Source organism: Rhipicephalus microplus, chromosome 4 (assembly GCF_043290135.1).
Source record: "Rhipicephalus microplus isolate Deutch F79 chromosome 4, USDA_Rmic, whole genome shotgun sequence".
In the NCBI taxonomy this organism is placed as follows: domain Eukaryota; kingdom Metazoa; phylum Arthropoda; class Arachnida; order Ixodida; family Ixodidae; genus Rhipicephalus; species Rhipicephalus microplus.
In genome coordinates, this window is record NC_134703.1 from 63,278,144 (window position 1) to 63,300,268 (window position 22,125).

Here is a 22,125-nt window from a genome sequence, read left to right on the forward strand (position 1 = left end):
AAAACGAACAATATTCACGTGACCGTGAAAATATACATTGGTTCTATGGCACAAAATCGCACTTACAACGAACATTACCGAGCACCGCTGATCGGTTACAGCGAACGGAGTCAGCGGTTTGCCGACTTCCCAGGAAACCAATTTCGACCACCAATCAGGCATCGGCGAGGTGCCCATAGATTCTTATTGTTAAATGCCGACCCTGCCTCCGCGCCCCTCTAGTTGTCGCTCTCCCCGACCGCTTTTTGTTACACACCCCTTTGTCCTGTCCCCCTGCTACTCGAGCACCCCGCATCGCCAGACGAGGCCCGTGTTTTTACACTGCCACCGATCTTTCGAAGACCAGTCGGCCATCTACCTTGTTTTTGATTGCTGGTACTGTTGTTGGCGTCGCCGGCCTAGATTTGCCAACATTGTCGGCCACCGGCTGTATCCGATAGTCTGCATCTACAGCACGCGCGTACGCTATTCCACCGACTCTGATAATTTACAATTCGTTTTGTGTTTAGGACTTGTTCTCGCTCACTTCGCACTTGGCTCAGCATGCCTTCCGCGTGCGTGCGGAAGGGCGAAAAGGGCTGTTAATTTGCGCGGAACGAATCGCGAAATATCGAAGTTCTTAAGGCCACGCAAACCCGCTGGCGCAACGAAACGATTTTTTGACCACGGCAGTTGATTCTTCGAACACCGCCGCGCGCACCGATTCAGGGAGCCATGCACTCTTTCAAAGTTTTTCTACGTGCGAGTTTCGCGGACCTTTCAAGCAAGCTACCCAACCTGCCTCCTTCACGTGTGTTTTGGTTTTGAAGGTCGCCCTACCGCCGCATTCTCCCCTCTCTTTATCGCAACTCCTTGCCTTTCTCTTGCGAGTCTGCTCTACTCTCTTGATAACAACCCCTTCCGCCCGTCTCCACCGCTCTGCGACGCCCGCCACGCTGGCTCGAATTAGTTTCGTTTTCTGACGGGATACGGGCCCAGAGCTGTTCCAGGCGTTCTGGCATGTGTGTCTCGAGTGCGCGGCTTGCTCGCTCTTGGTGTTCGTGTGTGTTCATGATGGCCAACGGGAGGACTAGCACGCCTTTTCGTGCCGCTCAACAAAACGTCGTGTGACCGCTTGGCTTGAGCGTAATCCGCACGTTAGGTGCCGTGTTGCGGAGTGCTTGCTCATAGCTGTTGACCACCTGGCAGCCAACTTGCCGCTTCGGACGTCCCTGTATTCAGCTGTGGAGAAGGTGAATATTTTGTGGGCGGTGGTGACAGCTACATGCGGGAGGAACTGTTTTCATGAGGCCGACTTCGTCGACGTCGGGCCCGATGCCGAGCACGAAGCTTCCACACTGCGGCGGCGATTTGTGGTCGCGCGTCGTCGACTCCAACCTGGAAGAGCGGGTGGGACATCTGTTGCGATGGTTTAATTACGGCCGATGATGATGCCAACACTGCGGAACCGTGCATGGGTTAGGGCATTGTGAATGAAGTACGTGGCGAGACCGATTTGGAGAAATATGATTGCGAGAACGACGAAACTTTGGAGCCAGTGCCTCATGCAGCTTATGCCACAGCCCTTGCCGAACGAGCACCCTGCCGTTTTAAACGAACTCGAGACCGCCCTTATCGCTTCTGTTCTTCGAAACACATGCATCACGGACTTTTTGGGGCAAAAAAGTTTGTGTTTTCACTCGCAACTTTTTTACAAGCTGTGTTCCATTTACTACGAACTTCGGGATACAGCGAACGGATGCCGTGTCACGCTCAGGTTCGTTATAAGCGGGCTCGACTGTACGCGTGAAAAATAATAGTTGTAAAAAGTCCATATTTCACCTATCCTAGTAAAGATATACATACAATTTTTTATTATACAATAAAATATTGAAATATAAACTAGATAATTACATTTGTCATACTTTGGAAAAAATTTGGGCAAAATTTCATGCAGATCTGAGCACTAGAAGTGCCCGAAAAAGGAGAGACACATTGTAAAAAATGGCAAAATTTGTGTTTTGAGAAAAAAGAGTTTTAATGTTAAAAATGAGTTTTTATTTATGAAAGATATCATTAAATCAGATAAAATTTGAACACCAAAAAGAACAATCCTTCTTGTAATGGCCACTGCGACTAAAATACCCCAGCACCATGAGTTTGTCCTTCTCGGCTTTTTCGAGCTGACTCCTCACATGACATTTCGCTCACAGGCAGGGCCATTAAACGCTTCCCAGACTTTCGCTCCATCTGGCAGAGCCTTGGCCAACTGCAAGCTAGGAAGAAGTTGGACAGGACTGCGAAATCCAAACCAAGTCCAGTGTCTTGCCATTTTGCCATGTTTGTGCCACATATCATCGTACATAATGGCAATGTCGTCTCTGCTAAGTTCTTTCACTGCGAGCTTTTTCGACCTCTCAAGATTGGCGCTGACGTCATCCATTGCCGCATCACGAACTTTCCGGCTGACGGGTGCGAGTGACTTTTAATGCATTGGCTTTTGCAAGCCAACAACTGACGCAAATTGGACCAGCTGCTCGTAGCCTATTCCTACAGAGCGCGCCGCAAAACGGCTTTCACTTGTGAGCAATGCCTTTTTTTATTCATAACGGAGATAATTACACGAGAAAAGCATTGTTCAGCTGCAGTGCTCAACAACACATGGACCCCGCAAATAGGTTTCACAGCACATACAAGCGTGCAGCGGCCAATGGCGGTCCCCGATTCGTACCATGTGATAAGCCTGTCGCGGGGCTCGAAAAACGCGCAGAAGAGTGCTTATTTTTATTATTTCTTGCACTGCATCAGCAAGAGAAACTCGACCTGTATTATTTTTTTCATACAGTAGAGGTACTAATCTTATCAAAACACGCAAAAATAAAAAATTGGTAATTTTGAAAAAAGCTCACATTTTTCGACCCGCATCTTCCCATAATTGGGCAACAACCTTATTATTATCATAGTAATCTTAAGGCTATTGTGAGGCAGTTATGGTATTTTAAATGAAAGACAACTATAAGGCTCTGAACTTTTTTTTTTTTTTGCCGTCGCCATCAAGTCCCATATAAAGTCCAAATTGATAACATACCCCGCACATTGCATCTTTTACCCGCGAGTAAAAGAGTGCGAGTGGGAGCAATAAACGTGGCTGAAACAGATATCGAAAACGCCGGCCCATTTTTGTTGCTCCGAAGGCTTATGCTAGGCCCGTAGCCTGGAATCTTTGGAATACGGAGATCCCTGGAAATCCCTGGAATTTTGGAGAGGGCCCCACCCACGTTTTGAAGGCCTTCAAAACCATCCATTTTTATTATTTTATCTCAGTAAAAATGCCAACCCCCCTTTTTCGGAGGGAGGGGGGTGTTTGGACCAAATCGAAACTATAAGTTTCAGTGAAACACGATGTTTCAGCCACATTCTCGGGCGTGGGGCTTGATGCTGTCGCACCTTGCAACTAAATTTGGGTGCTGCAGCACATTAAGATGATAATAAACAAGTTTTGCAGACAATGGCGCAAATGGTGCAGCTGTTCCGCCCCTCTATTTTATGTATGTCCGAACACAGATATCACTCATTTTAAATACTTCAAAAATAAAAATATTCTATGTTTGCATAGAAATGAATTTTAATACTACAATATTTATACAAATATTCAAGGCATCCACAACGTTTGCTCACAGAGTCACGAACCTAACCCTCAGCTAAATGCCATACTTTGGGTGGTTGGCTGGAGGTTTGAACCCACAATACCTAGTCCTCTCATATACTCAAACACTAACTGACACAAAGATTCAGTTTTCACATCCCCATGAAAAAACGCGTAATAATTTCTAGGGATTTTATGGTCCGAAACCGCAGTGTGATTATGTGTGACACTGTAGTGGTGGTGTAAAAACGGCCGACGGAAGTTTCAACCACGCAGCGTTCTTAATCTGTGCCGAAATCTAAGCACAGAGTCCTCCAGCATATTGCCTCCATTGAAATGTGGCTGCTTGGGCGCGCATTGACCTGTCACCTTTGGGTCAGCAGTCACGTTCCATAACTACCACACCACGTACAACCAAACATTCAAGGTATAAAACGTACCTGTATGTGCTCTTCGAGCAAAGTACGCAGTTCACCAAGCCCATCAACAATGCGAGAGACCAGCTGGAACATTCGTCCGAGATCTTCGTCCTTATCATCGCTGAGCAAGTTCTTGAACTCTGCATAGAAGATCTCTAGGTGCTTCTCAATGAGCACTTTCTCGCACGTCTTGGCAAGTGCCTCTAATGTCGTCTCATGCAGGTACAGGTGCACTCGCCGCTGCTCCTCGGTCAGACGCTGCTCTGCCTGTTAAGACAGCGAAGAATTTAAAAAAAAGTTGAGAAGATAACGCCCGGCTCGGCATGAAAACTTGCACATTTAAAACATTTACTTTTGAAAATTTCATGAAACGAGTACTATTTGTGTAAATTTTTACATCCTGATTACAAATATGGCTAGATTTCTCATGCAGGTCGACCCCGGATATAACGAATTATTGGTCTAGCTGAACAGATGGGAAATCCCCTTGAATTTCCTATATAGTAGTATGGGGCTTGCATCCACATACCGTATTTACTCGCATAATCTTCGCACGCCCCACACTGCCCAACAAAAATACGCAATTTTTTTCCCCGCAAGTAATTATAGCACCCTAAAAAAATTGCAGCCAAAATGTCGTCTGCTCTTCCCAATCACTGACTGTGATAGCGCACAACAGCCTGGTGCCATTTATTAGCATTATGCACACTATCAGCGCACAGGGTTCCAATCTAATCTAAACCAAACCAAAGAGGCAAGTGTGCATTGTGGTGCGTTAGTGTGCATTCTGTGGTTAGATTATGGGGCGATACAGAAGCTACACGGCTGCATACTGCATCGCGTCGAAAGAAACTGCGGCTAAAGCTCCTGTACCAAATATTTCATGGTAAAACCGGCATTCGAAAAGAAAAGTACCTACACAGTCCTCATTATATCTCTCCGCGAAATGATCATTGTTTCAGGATTTTAGAGTAGCGTACCAGATCTAATTTGCATGCTAATTCGTTTTTTGTTCGTTCCATTAAAGAATGGAATTACTTATCAAATGAACAAGTGTGCTGTATTAATGAAGATGTGTTTTTCTCGACATTGTAACCCCCCTGCTGCAGCGCCTTCGGGCTAAGCGGGGTAATCATTGAATAAAGAATAAAGAATAAAAATGATCGATCATGCACTAAACAATGGCAACAGGGCTGCTGGTAGGCACTTAGGAGGCGACGAGTTTTGTGTTGATGGCAGCTGAAATCTACCAAGATTTGCTGGGCCTCCTATGTGCCTAAGACTGGGATGGATGGTCAAACTATTTCTCCAGAGGTAGCTGCGGACGATTCTGTGTTAGATGGCCATCAGCTCAAGGTTAACATTGTAAGCTAACCATTTGCAGGCTCCCACTGAATTACGAACGCTAACACTAAGCTTGCAAGTATTGCATACGGTATTCCAAAAAAACCGATATTTGCTTGCAGCTTTTGTGTCCCGAACAAATTGAGCGTAGTGTTGAACCTGTGGTTTTATTGTTTAGGTAAATACTTCTCAAAGCTTGAATACCGATTTATGGTCACTTCGTTCCTTTTTCCCCGCTCTATACGTTTTTGTGAAAAGATTTCCTCGCTAAATTCTTGCACCCACCCAACTTATCATCGGTTTTCTGCAAAATAACAAAAAAAAAGTGAGAGGATTATGCGAGTAAATACAGCATATTGAACTCCTGCACAGCAGCACTATATCGAACGCTCTGCAAAACATCTGCTATATCAAAACACAGTGCTGATTTTGTTGATGGAACATTATTCACAAATATATTCTTACATGTGTTCAAACTCGAAATGCTACTGCAATGTAAACAAGGAGATAAAAGAGATATCCAGAGAGCAGCCATTAATCAGGTTCTAAGCACCAAAGTGTCACCTTCTGGTTTCACTGCACTGCACAAGATGTGCGTGATGTGCAAAAGTGAAGCATTAGTGACAAGGTAAGCATGGTGCATACTGTTTCTTCTATATCACAGGGGTCATACACCTAATTAGAAACCTAATTAGAAAACCAGCAATCTAACTATTAAAAAATGATAAAGAAAACTCGATTGTTTTAAGTGAGATTGTACTGTTTGAAAATTGTTGAGGTAGACAATGCATTAAATAATCGCCACAACTCAATGTGGATGATGCTCCCCCCTACTCAATAATTTAGAGACATAAGCAACAAGTGAAATTTTCCTATCAATTTAAAGGACTTTGGGCTCAGCACTTCCAATTTCCAAATTCAGGAAAAATAAATTTTTCTAAAACTGAAACTGGCATGATGTACCGTAATTACTAGAATCTAACACGCACCTTTTTTCCGGTTAAGTGAGTTCATAAATTGCATGCGCGTTAGAATGGAGTACGAAAAAAAAAAAAACTGAATACGGTCATTCTATTGCCATCGGCATATCCAAAATGGCTGCCCCCTACGTGCGTCTGCATGGCGCGTCAGCCATTTCTGCCTATATGTTTCCCATGTGCAGCACTTCGTACGTGTGCTGAGGAGTTCGTCATCTTGTAGTGCATTAGCGTCGACGGTATGGAAGGACCGACTCCAAAAACTCGAGTGCACCATGATGCCGCTTTTAAAAGAAAAGTCATCGCTTGTGTAGAAACGGACAAAAATGGGCCGCATCGCGGTCGTTCGGAGTTCCCGAAACGTGCGTGCGGGACTGGTGGAAACAAAAGCAGAAGATTGTCGACAGCAAAGCTTCACGCAAAGGCTTCAGTGGACCACAGAAGGGTCGGTTTCAGCAAATTGAAGAGCTGCTCGGCGAGTATGTGCTTGAGCAGCGAGCGGCACAGCGGCCCTAGACGACAGAACTGCTCCAAGTGCGGGCTATGCAATTAGCCTTAGAAAAAGGTCTAATGCGGAGCCGGTTTAAAGCGAGCAGGTGCTGGCTAACGAACTTTATGAAGAGGAAAAGCTTTTCCCTCAGAAGGCGAACGGGCATATGCGAAAAGTTCCGAGAGGAGTACGATGAAAAGTTTCACAGTTTTCAGAGGTTCGTCCTAAACTTGCGGCACAACGGCTATCTGCTTGGGCAAATCGGGAATGCCGATCAGACGCCTCTTTACTTGGACATGCCTAGCACCACAACCACCGAGAAGAAGGGGGCGAAGCGAATTCGCGTGCTGACATCGGTCCACGGTAAAACTGCAGTGACGGCAATGCTCTGTTACACGTCAGATGGGCACAAGCTTCCCCCGTACCTCATATTTAAATGGAAGACGCTCCCGAAAGAAGTCGTTTTTTCGAGTGGTGTGATCGTGCAGGCCAACATGAAAAAATGGGTGCGCGTTGCAATCGATGTCTTACTTTTTCTTTTTTTTCGTTTTCGAAACCAGGTGCGCCTTACAATCGAGGGCGCGGTAGAATCGCGTAAATACGGTAAATGTATGAAGGGGGTGGGGTCAGTGATCAATCTAAACATGAAGGGGGTAGGGTATGCATTTACTTAAAGCAGGGTTGAAGAAGACAAAATCGTTTGTCAAAATGGTGGCTTTTGTCAAAATGGTGGCTTTTGCGACGCCACGTGTTCATGAATTTTTCACCTAAACATGCTGTGAAGGAGCGATGGGTGGGTATGAGCCCCGTGCTACTGACACAGTTGGGGAATAACTATAGTGTTCTGCGAACACGCGAGATGACAGAACTAGTTAGGTAGAACAAGTGTCACCATTTTTTTGTTTTATTTGGGGTTACAAGGGAGTCAATGTGCGATTTCTGAACAAATGGCGGTGAGCCAGCTCGCATGCCTGAACAAGTGTGAGGGAATCACTTGAGAATATTTAGAAGCCGAGGAGACCTACTTTACGAATTATTGCGATAGCAATTATAGGGACAGTACCCACAGGGTTTCTGCAGTCGCCATCATGTCACCCCATGTCCTTTTCACCCCTCGCCCCATCTCCTTGAGGCACGCCTGACAAAAAAGTCACTTTCATGCGCTTCATCCCCAGTTCCATAACAAATAAGAGAGGCTATCAAATGCATGCTAAACTTTCAACAACAGAGACACGCAGCGGTGCAGATACTTTGGTTTAGAGCGGCATTATGAAAAAAGTTCTAGTTGTGTTTGTTGCGACCAAAACTAGTTTTACGCCATAAATGGTGCGGTGCCAGGTGGACTAGAAAACTTTGGCGCAGTTGGCACAAGCTGTACTCGAATCTTCAAAGGGATATGACACTGTAGTTTTGTTTTCGAAATATGAAAACAACACGTTTGGCGCACCTTTGGCGTAGTATAGCAGAAATATAGCAGGATTGGTCTTTCAGCGCAGTTTGGCACAGCTATCACGCCACTGCCTTCATCCACGTGCTTAGCAATGCAACACTGCAGTTGCTGCAGGCAACTATGACACTCCTTCTTTGATAACCAGGTAATAATGAGATGTGGCAACATGAAATGCCAAGTCACCCCAATAACTGATGAACAGTCAGACTGCTGTATTATCAAAAACAGCTGATCGTCATTTTGCAATTGAGAGAGCAAATATGCATGTGACAGGTGCCCCAATGTGAGCCCCCTATCTTTCAGCTCAAAGGCACTGTTTTGCTTTTATGTTTTTTTTTGTAACACCACCTGCTAGACTATACAAATTTCACTTGAAAATCCTTTTAAAAAGGTGTACTTGCCTTTTTCATATACTCGGTGACAGGGTTCTGCCTCAGGAACTCCATGCTCTCCCGGTTGTAAAAGCGCTCAGTGTCTTCCAGGAACGTGTTCTCAAACGCATCTTTGTACACGGACAGGTTGGGCCCCTTGGCCGACGGATCTTCCTCATTCAGACCGAGCTCGACTGCAGCAAGGGAAGGCATCACCCGAATTTTAGCGAATGCACGGCTCTCTATATTTCCCTTAGCATTCCAAAAATTTTAACAAGCAGCTGGGTGCACGTGACCCGTAAAACAGTTTACTCACCATAGCAGAACATAACTCCGCTGACCAGTCGCGTGTTGATGGGCTCACCGTTCCGCTCCTTTTCAATGAGCTTGAGAACGGCATTGGTAACCTAAGCGGAAAGAAAACAGAAGAGGGAATTCAGACGTAAGAAAAACGTGGCAAGCTAAAGGCCCAGCTTGACGTGCACGTTACACATGCAGGTTTTATAAGCATGTTCGTAAATGTGAAAACAGTGGCACAAGATTAAATGATTAAGGGAGGCAACGGTCTGATCATTTTTTTAACCATATGTGACAAGAGTTGGCATGCATACTCAGTTTGTTCTCCTGATTCTAAAAATGTTAATTTTTCAGAAACTCAATTAGTTAATTATATAATTAGGTTAATGATTGTTATTGTTAATACTACAATACAAAAATAACCATCAGTCGAAAACTTACAAATGACATAAGGATGAACAGTAGAAAGCACAAGTCACGAAATACAGGAAGCACTTTTTTGATTGGGTCATTAATTTTTTTACTTTACACTACACTAAACTTTATAGCTCTAAATGTGGCCATGGTGTGGTCATACAAAAGACTAATTTTAAAAACTTGGCATCAAGAACAATAAAAATCTGCTTCCTATGTTGTGTGCTCTAAACATATACCTTCAAGCTGCAAGAGGAATTATTCTGCTATTTGTAATAGTTCCAGATATATTGCAGGAACTGTCATTTAGGGTGTACAAAATTGCCAATTTGGGAAAGTCAAGAAAACAAAGAATTCCAAAATATTAAACAACAAAAATTTATGTACATGAAATTACATAGCAGGGGTGCAAGAGCCAAAATAGCATTTAGAGCAATTTTTTGAGCAGCAAAAGGTTACTTTTGGAACACTAAAATCGAAATTCGGAGCAGGTTACGGGGAAAAAACTTTTTTTTTCAGGAAAGACCATATTTGAAACACTATGAAAAACAACTATTGTACAAAAAAAATGTGCACAAGCCATTCAACATTTCACAAATCAAGCAGAGTGAATATGGCCAGTGCTAATTTAAAGTAGTGTTTTGAACCACCCCACTTAGAAAACAATGATAAAGTGCACATTGGCGTTTGCCACGCCTGTCAAACTTTTTGACAGATTCCGAGGATTGAAATGTGTATTTGCCAAGCTGGCAACCTTAAGATTTAGAAGATTTGAAAAACTCAGGAGCAGAAGTGACACAAAAAAAGGTGGTGCACTGTTTTGTTTAAATTTGTAGGGCTGCAGAAATATCATACAGTGCTCCAAATTACTGCCAGTACCTTTTTTAGATGTCAGAGATTATATTAGTACTCACAATTATATGGTATATACACGAGTGAGTAATTGAACAAACTGTGCTGTGTGCCGTAACTAAAGCTAACAGCCCCTTCCAAATCTTGAAACTCCTTTCCGCAAGCCACCAGTGTACTGAAGCGAAGGTGGCTTAAGTGGCGTTCTGCATGGTTAAAAACATGGGTTTGAGAGAAATTTTCTAAACGCTACACTACCCCCTCCCCACTTCCCCACCCCTTCTTTTCACGATAGAGCTAGGTTTAGGGCACAACTGCTACGCTCGCTTGCAGAGTGCATTTCACTAGATAAAGTAACGAAAGCACGTGCCCGTAAGTTCGGCGATAACACCGGATATCTAGCGCATGTGCTGTTGCTATGGCAACTAAGTGGTCGCCAGCAACGCCGGCATTAGCAGCACGTCAAGTTTGTTCGCAGGCAGTAATAGCAGCATACGCTTGCAGCTTTAATTCCCAAAAAGCCAAAGCCGGGTTTCCTGACTAGGAAGCTCGTTTCCCACCAAATATGGCTGACCGCGAGTCATTCCGAGTCATTCCGGGGCTCTTCCTGAATTCTCGGCAAGCGATCGCCACACCCACTTCACAAATTTGTGTGGCGCGGAACTTCTTGATTGCAGCAGGCAGTCGACTGCACCAGGACTAAACGACGCATGCCTGCACACGTGCATCTCTACGGTGAAGCAGACGCCGCAACGCCACTTCGATGCCATGTTTAGTCACGTGCCTCAAGCAGCTAATAAAATCGCACGCTGGTGCCTCACAATGACGCGTTTTTGCTGAAAACCCAGTGAGCAAGGCGAGAAAGAGGTGGCAGCAAACATGACCAAGATAGCCATGATAGCTCGTAACGGCAATGGTCAGGCATGGAAAAAGCATGGTTTTAGCATCTGTATGCGCTCACATTCATCTCATAGGAGTGTTATTAAACTGATTTTGCGCCCAACATTATGATACGAGAACCTAGAAACTTTTCAGATAAGTGAAAAAATAGGTACGAATCCCGAAAAGGTTTACTTCAATAAGTACATTATTTTAGCGATTATCGGCCTTCTTAGACTGTAACAAAGCTTTTCTGGCCCAGTTTTTCCATTTACGAACTTGTGTAACTAACTAGCCTAATGCATCACATGTCATATTGGTCACTGTCAACGAACACACCTGCTTGTGCAATGGGGTGAAGAAGCAGTCCCTCCAGGAGACCAAGGCCAACTGAAGAAAAAAACAAGAAAAGCACATGATGCAAAGCTGTAAACCTGAAAATCTACGTTCGTTACAAAAAAAGAATAGAATGGAAGTAGGCAAACCTGATATATCTCGTAGATATTCTTCCTTCCCTCATCGCATTCTCGCTTTACCCAGTGCCGATTGAGATAGGAACAGATGCCATTGAGCACCTTACTTGAAAACTGGTACTCTTCCCACTCCTTGGTGTAGAACCGTAGCACATCTTCGTCCATAAGGTCAATTCCATCCTGCAAATCAGGTACATTGCTTATAAACCAGAATTTCCAGCACTCGTAGGCAGCTGTTACGTTAGACCGACCGACGCGTCACTGTGAGGCATTTGCTTGGGGGCCGCTGAAACTTGCTGGCAAGCAGTGCAGTGCACCACATTTTCGGTTTTTAGGTGCCTCGAATCACAATCAAAACTAACAAAGGTTATGATTGAATACGATAATTATATTCGATCCTGACTGGGCACACGCAAGCATGCACCATTTATTGCAACATGCTCAGGACATACTCCTTCGCAAGTGAAGGATCCCTCCTACAATGAGATCTCTGCCCTCGGGCACTTTCAATCCTGAATGAGCCAGATCGGAATTTTTTTGCCTCGGGCTTCGATGACTGTCATAGTGAAACTGTTGTTTTGAAGCCACAGGTACACATGCCTCACAAGTGAGGTTTTATGGACATGAAGTTGTATAGAGGGAAATACTAGTTCATTAAATAAAGGTTTACCTATGCCTCTTATAGCCAAGGTGGCCTTATATTTGATGTGGGCAACGAGATGTTGAATCTGTGCATGCTAATACACTCAGACCTCAATATAACAAACCCGAATATAACGAAATACTGGTTATATGAATGAAGAAGAGTCTTGTCATAGATATAGTGTTAGAAATATATCTTTATAACGAATTTTCTGTTATAACAAACTTATTTTAATGCAAGAAGAAACTTTGTTATAAGGAGGCAAGAGTATAACTGAAGCTATTCCCCATTCTGCCATGGGGCGCCTGCAAGTTTTCAGTCAAATGGAGAAGCATTTGTTAGTTGGTTTTGCTGTTTCAGAAGATATGTGGAGAGGTACACGAAGATAGTCTTTCTAATTTTAAAAATAATTCTGCAGTGTTGCTTAAAAAATTCAGTTTATTTTTCATTCAGTAGGTGGTATAATTAACTGATGCACTTGCAGTGCAGCGGTTTGAATGCATGAAAAATATGGCCTCCAGTGCAAGAGAGCCGGCTCGATTGTTTACTTATACAAATGAACAATCTTAGCAAAGTCTAGAAAACGCACTGCACAAACACAAGCATCTCAGTCGAATCTGTCGCCTCTTCTCAGATTTTTGTTACTTCGCATATTCTTTTGGCATGACCCCAAGAAGGTTGGACGACATCTCTACACAATCTAACGTAGACAGCTGCCAAGATGCTGTTATTAATTGTACACATACTAAGACTTAAAACACATTGTAATGTATACATGCCAAAGCCATGCAATGCATTGCAATAACGGTAGTTCCTGCAGGACATCATCGGAGTTCGCATCCAATATATATATCCGGCAAAAAAACAGATGCACCTCTGTTACAAAGCAGACATACACAATGGCAGATTAACAAGACATAAGAAAATTTTTCAGAAGGTTCAAATATCAATAAACGTGGCTTTAACAATAACGCCATAATAAAAATCAAGATGTTCAAGATGCACATGCTAGAAAAAAAGGCAACAAGAAGCTCAGTTGCAGTGAAAACCTTTCGCAAAGACAGCTAAATTCATTTCATAGGAGCGAGCAAGACTTACCCTAAGAAGTGTGACAAGGTAATTCTTGAGGAACTCTTTCAAACGTTTGTACAGCTCATAGCCAACAAACTGTGCCCCTCCGACGGGCTGGTTCTTCTTGGTTTTGGTCGCAGGTGTTCGCGAACCACCCTGATGTACACTGGTACAGTAGTCGTAGACGTGTCTGTGCAGTTCCGAGCAGGTCAAGGAACAAAAGCCCAGAAGCGGAAGCACCACAAAAACTGCTAGCTCCTTCAGATATAATCGCAGAAGGTAATGCAGGGTATGATGGGGTCGTTCAGTTCATGTCTGATCTGCTTGTTTCATTCCGTGACACTTCTACCTTCTGTATCCAACATTTATTTATTTATATTTATTTATTAATTTTTTTTTTTTTTTTGCTTTGAGAAGCAGCATGCTTCAATCGAGATGTCCACATCAATTAAAATACACATGGGAAGGAATGAACACCAACACATACAGTGAACGCACGATAACTTGAATTCAACTCTCCACATCAAAATTTCACCCATACTGGAGAATATCTGCACTTCCTTACTTTCTATTGCAAATATGATGATAACTTGAAGCAGTAGCCTGCAACGACCTGGTTCATTCAATTATCTTATGTGCTACGTGACATTTTCCGATCAGATCACTATTTCGTCACAAACACAGGGACAGGGAAGCACTAGGGCGTCACAAGGCAATGCTACATAGCGGTGTTGATGACTGATAGGTGAAGCAGCCCAGCCTTGACACTGCCAGCACTGAAACGCCTCCCTTCGGAGAAAGACATGCTTTACTCGACATGCTTCAGTGTCATTGTGTCAAGATGTGACAATTCACCAATTATTCCCGGCAAAAATATGTACCGGCCAGAATGACAGAATCCAGTGAATGCCAACAACTGTAGGCATTTGCTTCAGTAACTCGTGCACTGAAGCTGCCGGCAAAATGCTCACCTGGTACAAGAGATTAATTTGAAAACTCCAACAGTCATGTTTTCTAACCTGGTCAGGCCAGCTTTCAACACTTTTTCCTGAAAAAAATGGGCTAACGGTCACATCATAATGCGGTGACCCTGCAGGGAATAGACGATACGCTGCTCACCTCAGCTGTTCACGAGGTGTGTGACTGCACACTTTTTTCCTTTTCCTTTTTTTGCACTACCAGCAGCAAGGCTGGGGTGGCTCACTAATCAATAATCATCAACACTATTCTGCTTGCCTCGTGGCTCAGTCCAGGCCATTATTTCTACAAAAGACCCATGTTTGCGACAAAATCGAGACTGTGCATTGCTAATAAACATGACCCTTGGAACCAACAGCTACCAAACAAGGCAAACCAGACTCTGACCACAGAATTCCACTGGAATTGATTTTTCTATAAGTTTAGCTAGCATGAAAACCCTCCTTAGGGGGAGATACTCCTCGAAATACTTTTTCTTCAGATATTTCCGACAGCTCAATGGAACTTTCACCAGTTATAGAGTTCGAACTCCTCTTTTCAAATCTGCTTTTATTTTTTTATGGCTCATTCAGTTAATTTTTTGCAGACCATGCATTGGTAAAAACAATGCATTTTTGTGCAAGCTTAGGCAACAATAAGCACAAGAAAGCTCTAAGAAATAGCAAATGTTGCTCCCAAAGAATCGCAGAATTCAATAAAGCAAAGAAACATTGTGTAACATTTGTGTGCTGGCCTGAAAAAAATTCTAATGCTGAGTTTTTTTACCATACTCAAGGAACAAGCTTCTGAAATTGTCAAGCTGGATATGCTTTAGAAACCTATGAAAGTCGTTTATTTTAATTCAGGACATGTTAAACTTTAAGCATGGTAAGTTTCATTGCAATCCGGCTACGTAAAGCATACAAATTATAGTGCACAAGCTCTAAATATGCCGAAAAATGAGGAACTGAGAAAAAGAGGCTTGAAAGTTCAAAAACATGTTTAATATTATACTCTTCAATCAATCTGCATGAAATTCACAGAGAATGTCAGCAAAGCTATCTTTAAAAAGTTGACAATTTCAGAATAATCCAACACTATATCTTTGACCCTTACAGTCTCTGCAAGCTGCCTCCTCCAGAATGTTTTTTTTTTTTTTGTACTGCGGCAATGGGCCGTTGCTCTCGGGCTCGTGAGAGGTTTTCGGCGGCGGTATGCACTTCTTTTTCTTTTCCAATGGCATTTCTTGTGACGCAGTTGTTTTTGAACACCAATGATTGCACAAAGCCGCACAAGCTGCTCGTGTCCGACGCCGATCGCGCGTAGCGCGACCACTGACTTTACGTTCCCAGCGAAGCTGTCCGGTGCACTGCTGCTGGCGGACGTCTCTGCGCTTCCACTGCATGATGGATACACGCGGCTTGACGTGTACGTAGACAAAACAACAGTTGCAGAACATAGGTTATTTCGGCGCTAAAGTTCCAAAAACGATGCCAGTCTTTACCGTCTACTTGCCATTACTCGAATGAACAGCTCGCACCGCCCGCAGTTGGGGCATACTGTGCCACTGATGAGGTTTTGCATCGCATCGGTCCCACAAATAAATGTGCTTTCACGTTCGTACTGGCACTTGCTTTTGTCGTCGAACATCTTTATCTTTCACTCTGAAGCACTGACGAAGTCATCGACGCTAGGAATGAAGCTCGAACAATCCAAATCAGGTGCATCGCTGCTGCCGCGGCTAGGCCTAGCAGCAGACGAACCTCTCTCCGGCGCTCAACGCCTCGGGGCGCCTTCCCTCGTACTGGTGCCGCATAATGAACTTTGGTGAACGAAAGAAAGCAGCGTTTCCCGCCTGCGTCCATGGCGCGGAAATAATAACTCGGGCGGTTGTGTTCGTCGTTGTCTCGGCTAAAGAAGGAAAACGAAGAAAGCGCTCGCATACGACTGCGCAGCGCGCCACCCTAGAATGCAGCGAGAAAACGATTTTTTCGTTGTATTTTTAGCGTGAATACTGCTCTGCTAAAGTGGGCTCTAGGAGAAAAGGGTTAGGCCTACATGCCCGTGAAATTTCAACAGGCTGTGATGCCGTATAGCAAAGTGCCGCGTGCGCGAAAATCGGGTGATTTCGCTCTTTCATGAGCCACCGCGAGTGCTTTAATTGTATTTTTCGATAAATTCTAGTTGATTATCAGCTTTGATTTTTTAGCATATTAAGGAGAAAGCTTGGAGGAATACAAAACACAAGAAAACACAAAATCGATTATTTCGAAAAAAATCGCAGTTTTTCGACCGGCATCTGCCATTTACTCGAATATTTTTTATCGTTCCAGTAACTCAATTAACAGGGTTTTACTGTACCTTACACGCCCAAGAATCACAAGCATAGACACAGTGGCTGTTCAATATTTTTATATAACAGTGTGTCAATCAATCTAATGTTCCAAAATTCAGCTTTTTCCAGCTTTTCGATGATTATTCTGAGCATATTCCCCGACTGGTAAGCCTGCTTAGAAAAGCGATTATCTGTATACCGGAAATAAGCCCTCGAGTGGTAAAAGAAAGAGAGATAGGGCCCTTGCATAAGCTCAGTAGAGAACCGAGGACATCTGCTACTCATACTGGTTCTGGCCAAACCACAACGTTGAGCTGAGATCATGGCCAAGACATAAAAGCACAAATTTAGAAGCGTTACATTATGCTTGGTACTTGAGATATGCTGTACTATCCTAAGAAAAACTGACTTGTCTGCTTAGCTATTTACTATTGCTACAGAAAAAGGAGCAACATTATAAGCTTTGCTCAAGGGTAAAGATTGTTTCTGTTGTGATGACGTTTATTCGAGCCGAGAAGTCGCAGCGAGGTCGCAACGGAAAGTGAGCAAGTCTGGCAGAGGCGGCACAAACTCTCGCGCAAGCAGAGCACGGGCTTTTTGTTGTCTTCCGAAGGCGCATACGCGTTGGTGCGTATGCTCCACTACAATACCCCCGGGATGAAGGGTAGCCATCCTGGCGACTCAGGGAGTAGGCACAATGATGGGGTCGTAGTAGGGCTTGAGACGGTCGACGTGTACGGTCTCGCGTCCTCGACGGCGCAAATCTGGTGATTGTGTTAACGGCTCGATGATGTAATTCACCGGAGAGGTCGCGTCAATGATACGGTACGGACCATGGTACCGGGCCAGAAGTTTGGAAGATAGGCCAGGAACGTGCGGGGGCACCCAAAGCCACACAAGGGAGCCAGCACGAAATGTAGGAGCTATGCGGTGAGCGTCGTCGTGTCGAGTCTTTTGTAGACCTTGAGCCTCACTTGTCAGAGACCGAGCCAACTGACGGCAGTCTTCAGCGTATCTGGCGACTTCCGAAAGCGGGGAGCACTCAGATGCATCAGGGCGGTACGGTAGTATAGTGTCAAGGGGGTGGGAAGGTTCGCGGCCGTACAATAGAAAGAACGGAGAAAAACCGGTAGTCGCTTGCGTCGCGGTGTTATAAGCGAAGGTAACAAAGGGCAATACAGCGTCCCAGTTAGTGTGGTCGGAGGAGGTGTACATCCTCAGCATGTCGCCAAGTGTGCGGTTGAACCGCTCAGTAAGACCATTTGTCTGTGGATGGTATGCGGTAGATTTCCGGTGGATAATGTTGCATTCAGCGAGGATAGCTTGGATGACCTCCGACAGGAACACTCGACCCCTCTCACTGAGTAATTCCCGCGGAGCACCATGGCGTAGAATGAAGCTGCGGAGAATGAAGAGTGCAACTTCGTGGGCGGTCGCTGCCGGTAGAGCTGCAGTCTCAGCGTAGCGTGTCAGATGATCGACTCCGACAATAATCCACCGGTTTCCAGAGCTACTATATGGGAGTGGGCCATAGAGGTCTATACCCACGCGGTCGAATGGGCGAGCCGGGCACGGCAGCGGCTGTAACATGCCGGTAAGGTGCCGCGGAGGTGTTTTGTTCTGTTGGCAAGTGGTGCAAGACTGAATGTATTTCTGCACAAAACGATACATTCCTCGCCAGTAATAGCGTTGGCGCAGCCGTTCGTAGGTTTTCAGGACACCTGCGTGAGCACTTTGGGGATCTGCATGGAAATTCATGCAGATGTCAGAGCGCATATGAGTTGGGACAGCAAGGAGCCACTTCCGACCACCAGGCGTGTAGTTGCGGCGGTACAGAATGTTGTCACGTAAGGAAAAGTGGGCTGCTTGCCGGCGTACCGCTCTCGTGGAAGGGACAGAAGATGGATCGGTAAGGTAGTCGACTAACAAGGCAAGGTATGGGTCTTTACGCTGCTCCGAAAGCATGTCAGTGCTGTCGAGTGGTGACAAGGTGGTAAAAGGGGGTGACAGAGAAGCCACATCTGGTGTTAATGGCGATCGGGAAAGTGCATCGGCGTCCGCATGCTTGCGACCGGAACGATATACGACACGGATGTCGTATTCCTGCAATCGAAGTGCCCAACGGCCCAGACGTCCGGACGGGTCTTTCAAGGTGGACAGCCAACATAGAGCGTGGTGGTCTGTGACCACATCGAAAGGACGGTCGTAAAGGTACGGGCGAAACTTCGTAAGCGCCCAGATTATGGCCAAACACTCCTTCTCTGTCACGGAGTAATTCAATTCAGCCTTCTTAAGAACGCGACTTGCATAAGCGACTACGTATTCGGTTTGGGTACCTTTCCGTTGTGCCAAAACTGCGCCAAGACCAACGCCGCTCGCATCAGTGTGAACTTCTGTGGCAGCAGTAGGGTCGTAGTGGCGAAGAATAGGTGGCGAGGTCAGCAGGCGGCGCAGCTGGTGAAATGCGTCGTCACATGCAGGTGACCATGCAGATATACCTTTGCTGTTGGAATGCAGACTAGTCAGAGGTGCAATGATGGACGCGAAGTTGCGCACGAAGCGACGAAAGTAAGAGCAAAGACCAACGAAACTTCTTAGGGCTTTCAGTGATGTGGGCATGGGGAAGTCAGCGACAGCTCGAAGCTTATCGGGGTCCGGAAGAACACCGTCTCTTGTGATGACATGTCCCAAGATGGTTAGTTTGCGGGCTGCGAAGTGGCACTTCTTGGTGTTAAGTTGTAGGCCTGCAGAAGCTAGACACGCCAGAACCTCGTGGAGACGACGAAGATGTGTCGGGAAATCAGCTGAAAAGACTACGATGTCATCTAGGTAACACAAGCAAGTTTTCCACTTGTGGGCCCGCAATATGGTATCTATCATGCGTTCAAACGTCGCAGGCGCGTTGCAGAGCCCAAATGGCATGACTTTGAACTCATACAGGCCATCTGGCGTTACAAAGGCTGTTTTAGGGCGATCACATTCAGCCATTGGCACCTGCCAATACCCAGAACGCAGATCCAAGGATGTGAAGTACTCGGCGCCTTGTAAACAGTCAAGAGCATCGTCTATTCGTGGTAGCGGGTAGACGTCTTTCTTTGTAATCTTGTTTAAGCGGCGATAGTCCACGCAAAATCGAACGGTGCCATCTTTTTTCTTTACCAGAACCACGGGTGACGACCAAGCGCTTTGAGAAGGCTGTATGACTCCACGTTTAAGCATGTCATCTACTTGCTCCGTAATGACGCGGCGCTCTTCGGCAGAAACGCGGTAAGGACGCTGTCGCAGAGGCGAATGTGAGCCGGTGTCAATAGTATGAGTGACAGTCGTGGTGCGGCCCAAAGCAGGTTTCTGAAAGTCGAAAGAAGAGCGAAACTTGTTAAGGAGAGCAACAAGTTGGCTGCGATGCGAGGGGGGAAGGTCTGCGTCAATAGCATCGTCGAAGGCTGGTGAGCTTGATGGCTCAGACGCCTGAGTGATTGCGGCAATCTGACATGGCGTTTCGTCGGGAAGAATAATATCATTGATATGGTCGACAGGTTGCACATATCCTAACGTTTCACCACGAAGCAAGCCAATGGGGTAGTTGCAGTGGTTGGTAACCAGCATTACGGTTAAACCAGACGCAATCGTAAGAACGGCAAATGGGAGCACGATGCCCTTGCGTTCAGTAAAAACAGGGGATGGCGTAAATACCACCGTGGCGTCAGGTTGCGCCACACATGAAAGGCTAATAGGGACTGAAGCTTCCGGAGGCAAGGTGATGTCGTCGTCAGCGATGAGTTTGCAGAGCAGTGGTGAATGGTCGGGCGATGGAAACTCACAATTTGGCACTAGGGACACTTCCGCACGGCAACAATCGATGATAGCTTCATGACCTGATAAGAAATCCCAACCCAGGATGAGGTCATGAGAGCAAGATGGTAGTACGAAAAATTGGACGATGTACAAAACGTCTTGGATGACGACGCGCGCCGTACACACAGACGAGGGCTGAATGCGTTGCGCGCTAGCCGTGGACAGCACGATGCCACAGAGAGATGTGGTCACTTTCTTCAGTTTGCGACAAAATTTTGCGTTCATCACAGAAACGGCGGCCCCAGTATCAATTAACGCTTGTGTGGCGACTCCCTCAACATTGACATCAACAACATTTCGCGGCGAAAATGGAGGCCTTGATAATTGCGCAGAAGTTGCAGTTCTTGCCTCTGGAACTGCACTGATTAGTTTCCCTCCTCAGGAGGTGGTCTACGACGCATAGGAGATGGTGATCGGCGACGAGGAGATGGGAAACGAGAAGTTGATGGGCGACGATCCGAGTCAGAGTGCCTCTGTTCGTATGCAGACGAGGTGGCCTGCTGCGACGCATAGGTAGGAGTTCCAAAGGAGGCGTACGCAGGTGTGGGACGGCGGCGGCAGTAGCGTGCAATGTGGCCAGCGATGCCACACGCGAAGCAGATAGGACGGTTGTCATGGGTGCGCCACTCATTAGATTGACGGAAAAAGCGAGGTGAGGGCCTGTAAACCGGTGGCGCTGCCGGAGGAGTTGGAGCCGATAAGGCGACTGGATGCGGTGGGGGCCGCGCGACCACAGCTGCGTAGCTGAGAGGTGAAGGCGGCGCAGTTGGTGCGTAGCCAGCAGTTGAGAGATCAGATGGCACCGAAGTGCACGGGTAAGAGGCCGGAACTGTAGGGAGTGCATTGCAAATTTCAGTGCGTATGGCCTGCTGCATATTCGAAGGGAGGCTTGTCGTGGGCGCGTCACTATGCGGCAGCAGGGAAAGCTGTCGGGCGACTTCCTCCCTGATGAAGTCTTTAATCTGGTTCGACAGAGTTCCTTGGTGAACGTTGCCATTGGCGAGTGCGACGGCCGAGATGGAATCTGGTGATGGAACACTCTGTCGGGCGATGGAACGCTGACGACGCAATTCATCGAAGCTCTGGCACAGGCTTACGAGGACCGCCACCGTGGTCGGGCTCTTCGCCAGCAACATCTGGAATGCGCCATCCTCGATGCCTTTGAGAATATGTCGAATTTTCTCGTCTTCAGGCATGGATGAGTTAACACGCCTGCAGAGGTCGAGCACATCCTCAATATAGCTAGTAAAGGTCTCACCAGGTTGCTGGGCTCGGTGGCGCAGACGCTGGTCAGCGCGGAGCTTGCGGACCTCTGGTCGGCCGAACGCTTCGGTCACGAGGGTCTTGAAGGTGGACCAGCTGGCGATGGCGGTTTCGCGGTTGGTGAACCATAGCTTGGCGACGTCAGCCAAGTAAAAGATGACATAGGCAAGCTTGGAGTCGTTGTCCCATTTGTTGCTGGCACTCACGCGTTCGTACAAGGAGAGCCAGTCTTCGACGTCTTGCTCACCACTGCCGCTGAAGATTGGTGGGTCCCGCTGACGGGTAGCACCGGGGCAGGTCGACGGGGCAGCCGATGGTGCTGGCTGGGCTGGGACGGGCTGGTGGGCGACTGCGTCAGTCATGTTTCGCGGTAGTCTTTCAGGCAACTTGCGAGAGCGGAGCTCCAGGTCTTC

General features: G+C 46.1%; 1 protein-coding gene across 2 annotated transcripts in view; it reads right to left on the reverse strand.

Annotated features, from left to right (window-relative positions):
- Positions 1-22,125, reverse strand: part of Cul1 (cullin 1) — a 68,504-nt gene that overhangs the window by 39,563 nt on the left and 6,816 nt on the right. For both annotated transcript variants that reach the window (XM_075892887.1, XM_075892889.1), the window contains exons 4-9: positions 13,330-13,492; positions 11,601-11,768; positions 11,455-11,505; positions 8,993-9,083; positions 8,703-8,870; positions 4,066-4,307 (exon numbers count right to left, since the gene is read on the reverse strand). In XM_075892887.1, the coding sequence (XP_075749002.1) occupies positions 4,066-4,307; positions 8,703-8,870; positions 8,993-9,083; positions 11,455-11,505; positions 11,601-11,768; positions 13,330-13,492 (883 nt within the window). The remainder of the gene's footprint in view (positions 1-4,065; positions 4,308-8,702; positions 8,871-8,992; positions 9,084-11,454; positions 11,506-11,600; positions 11,769-13,329; positions 13,493-22,125) is intronic.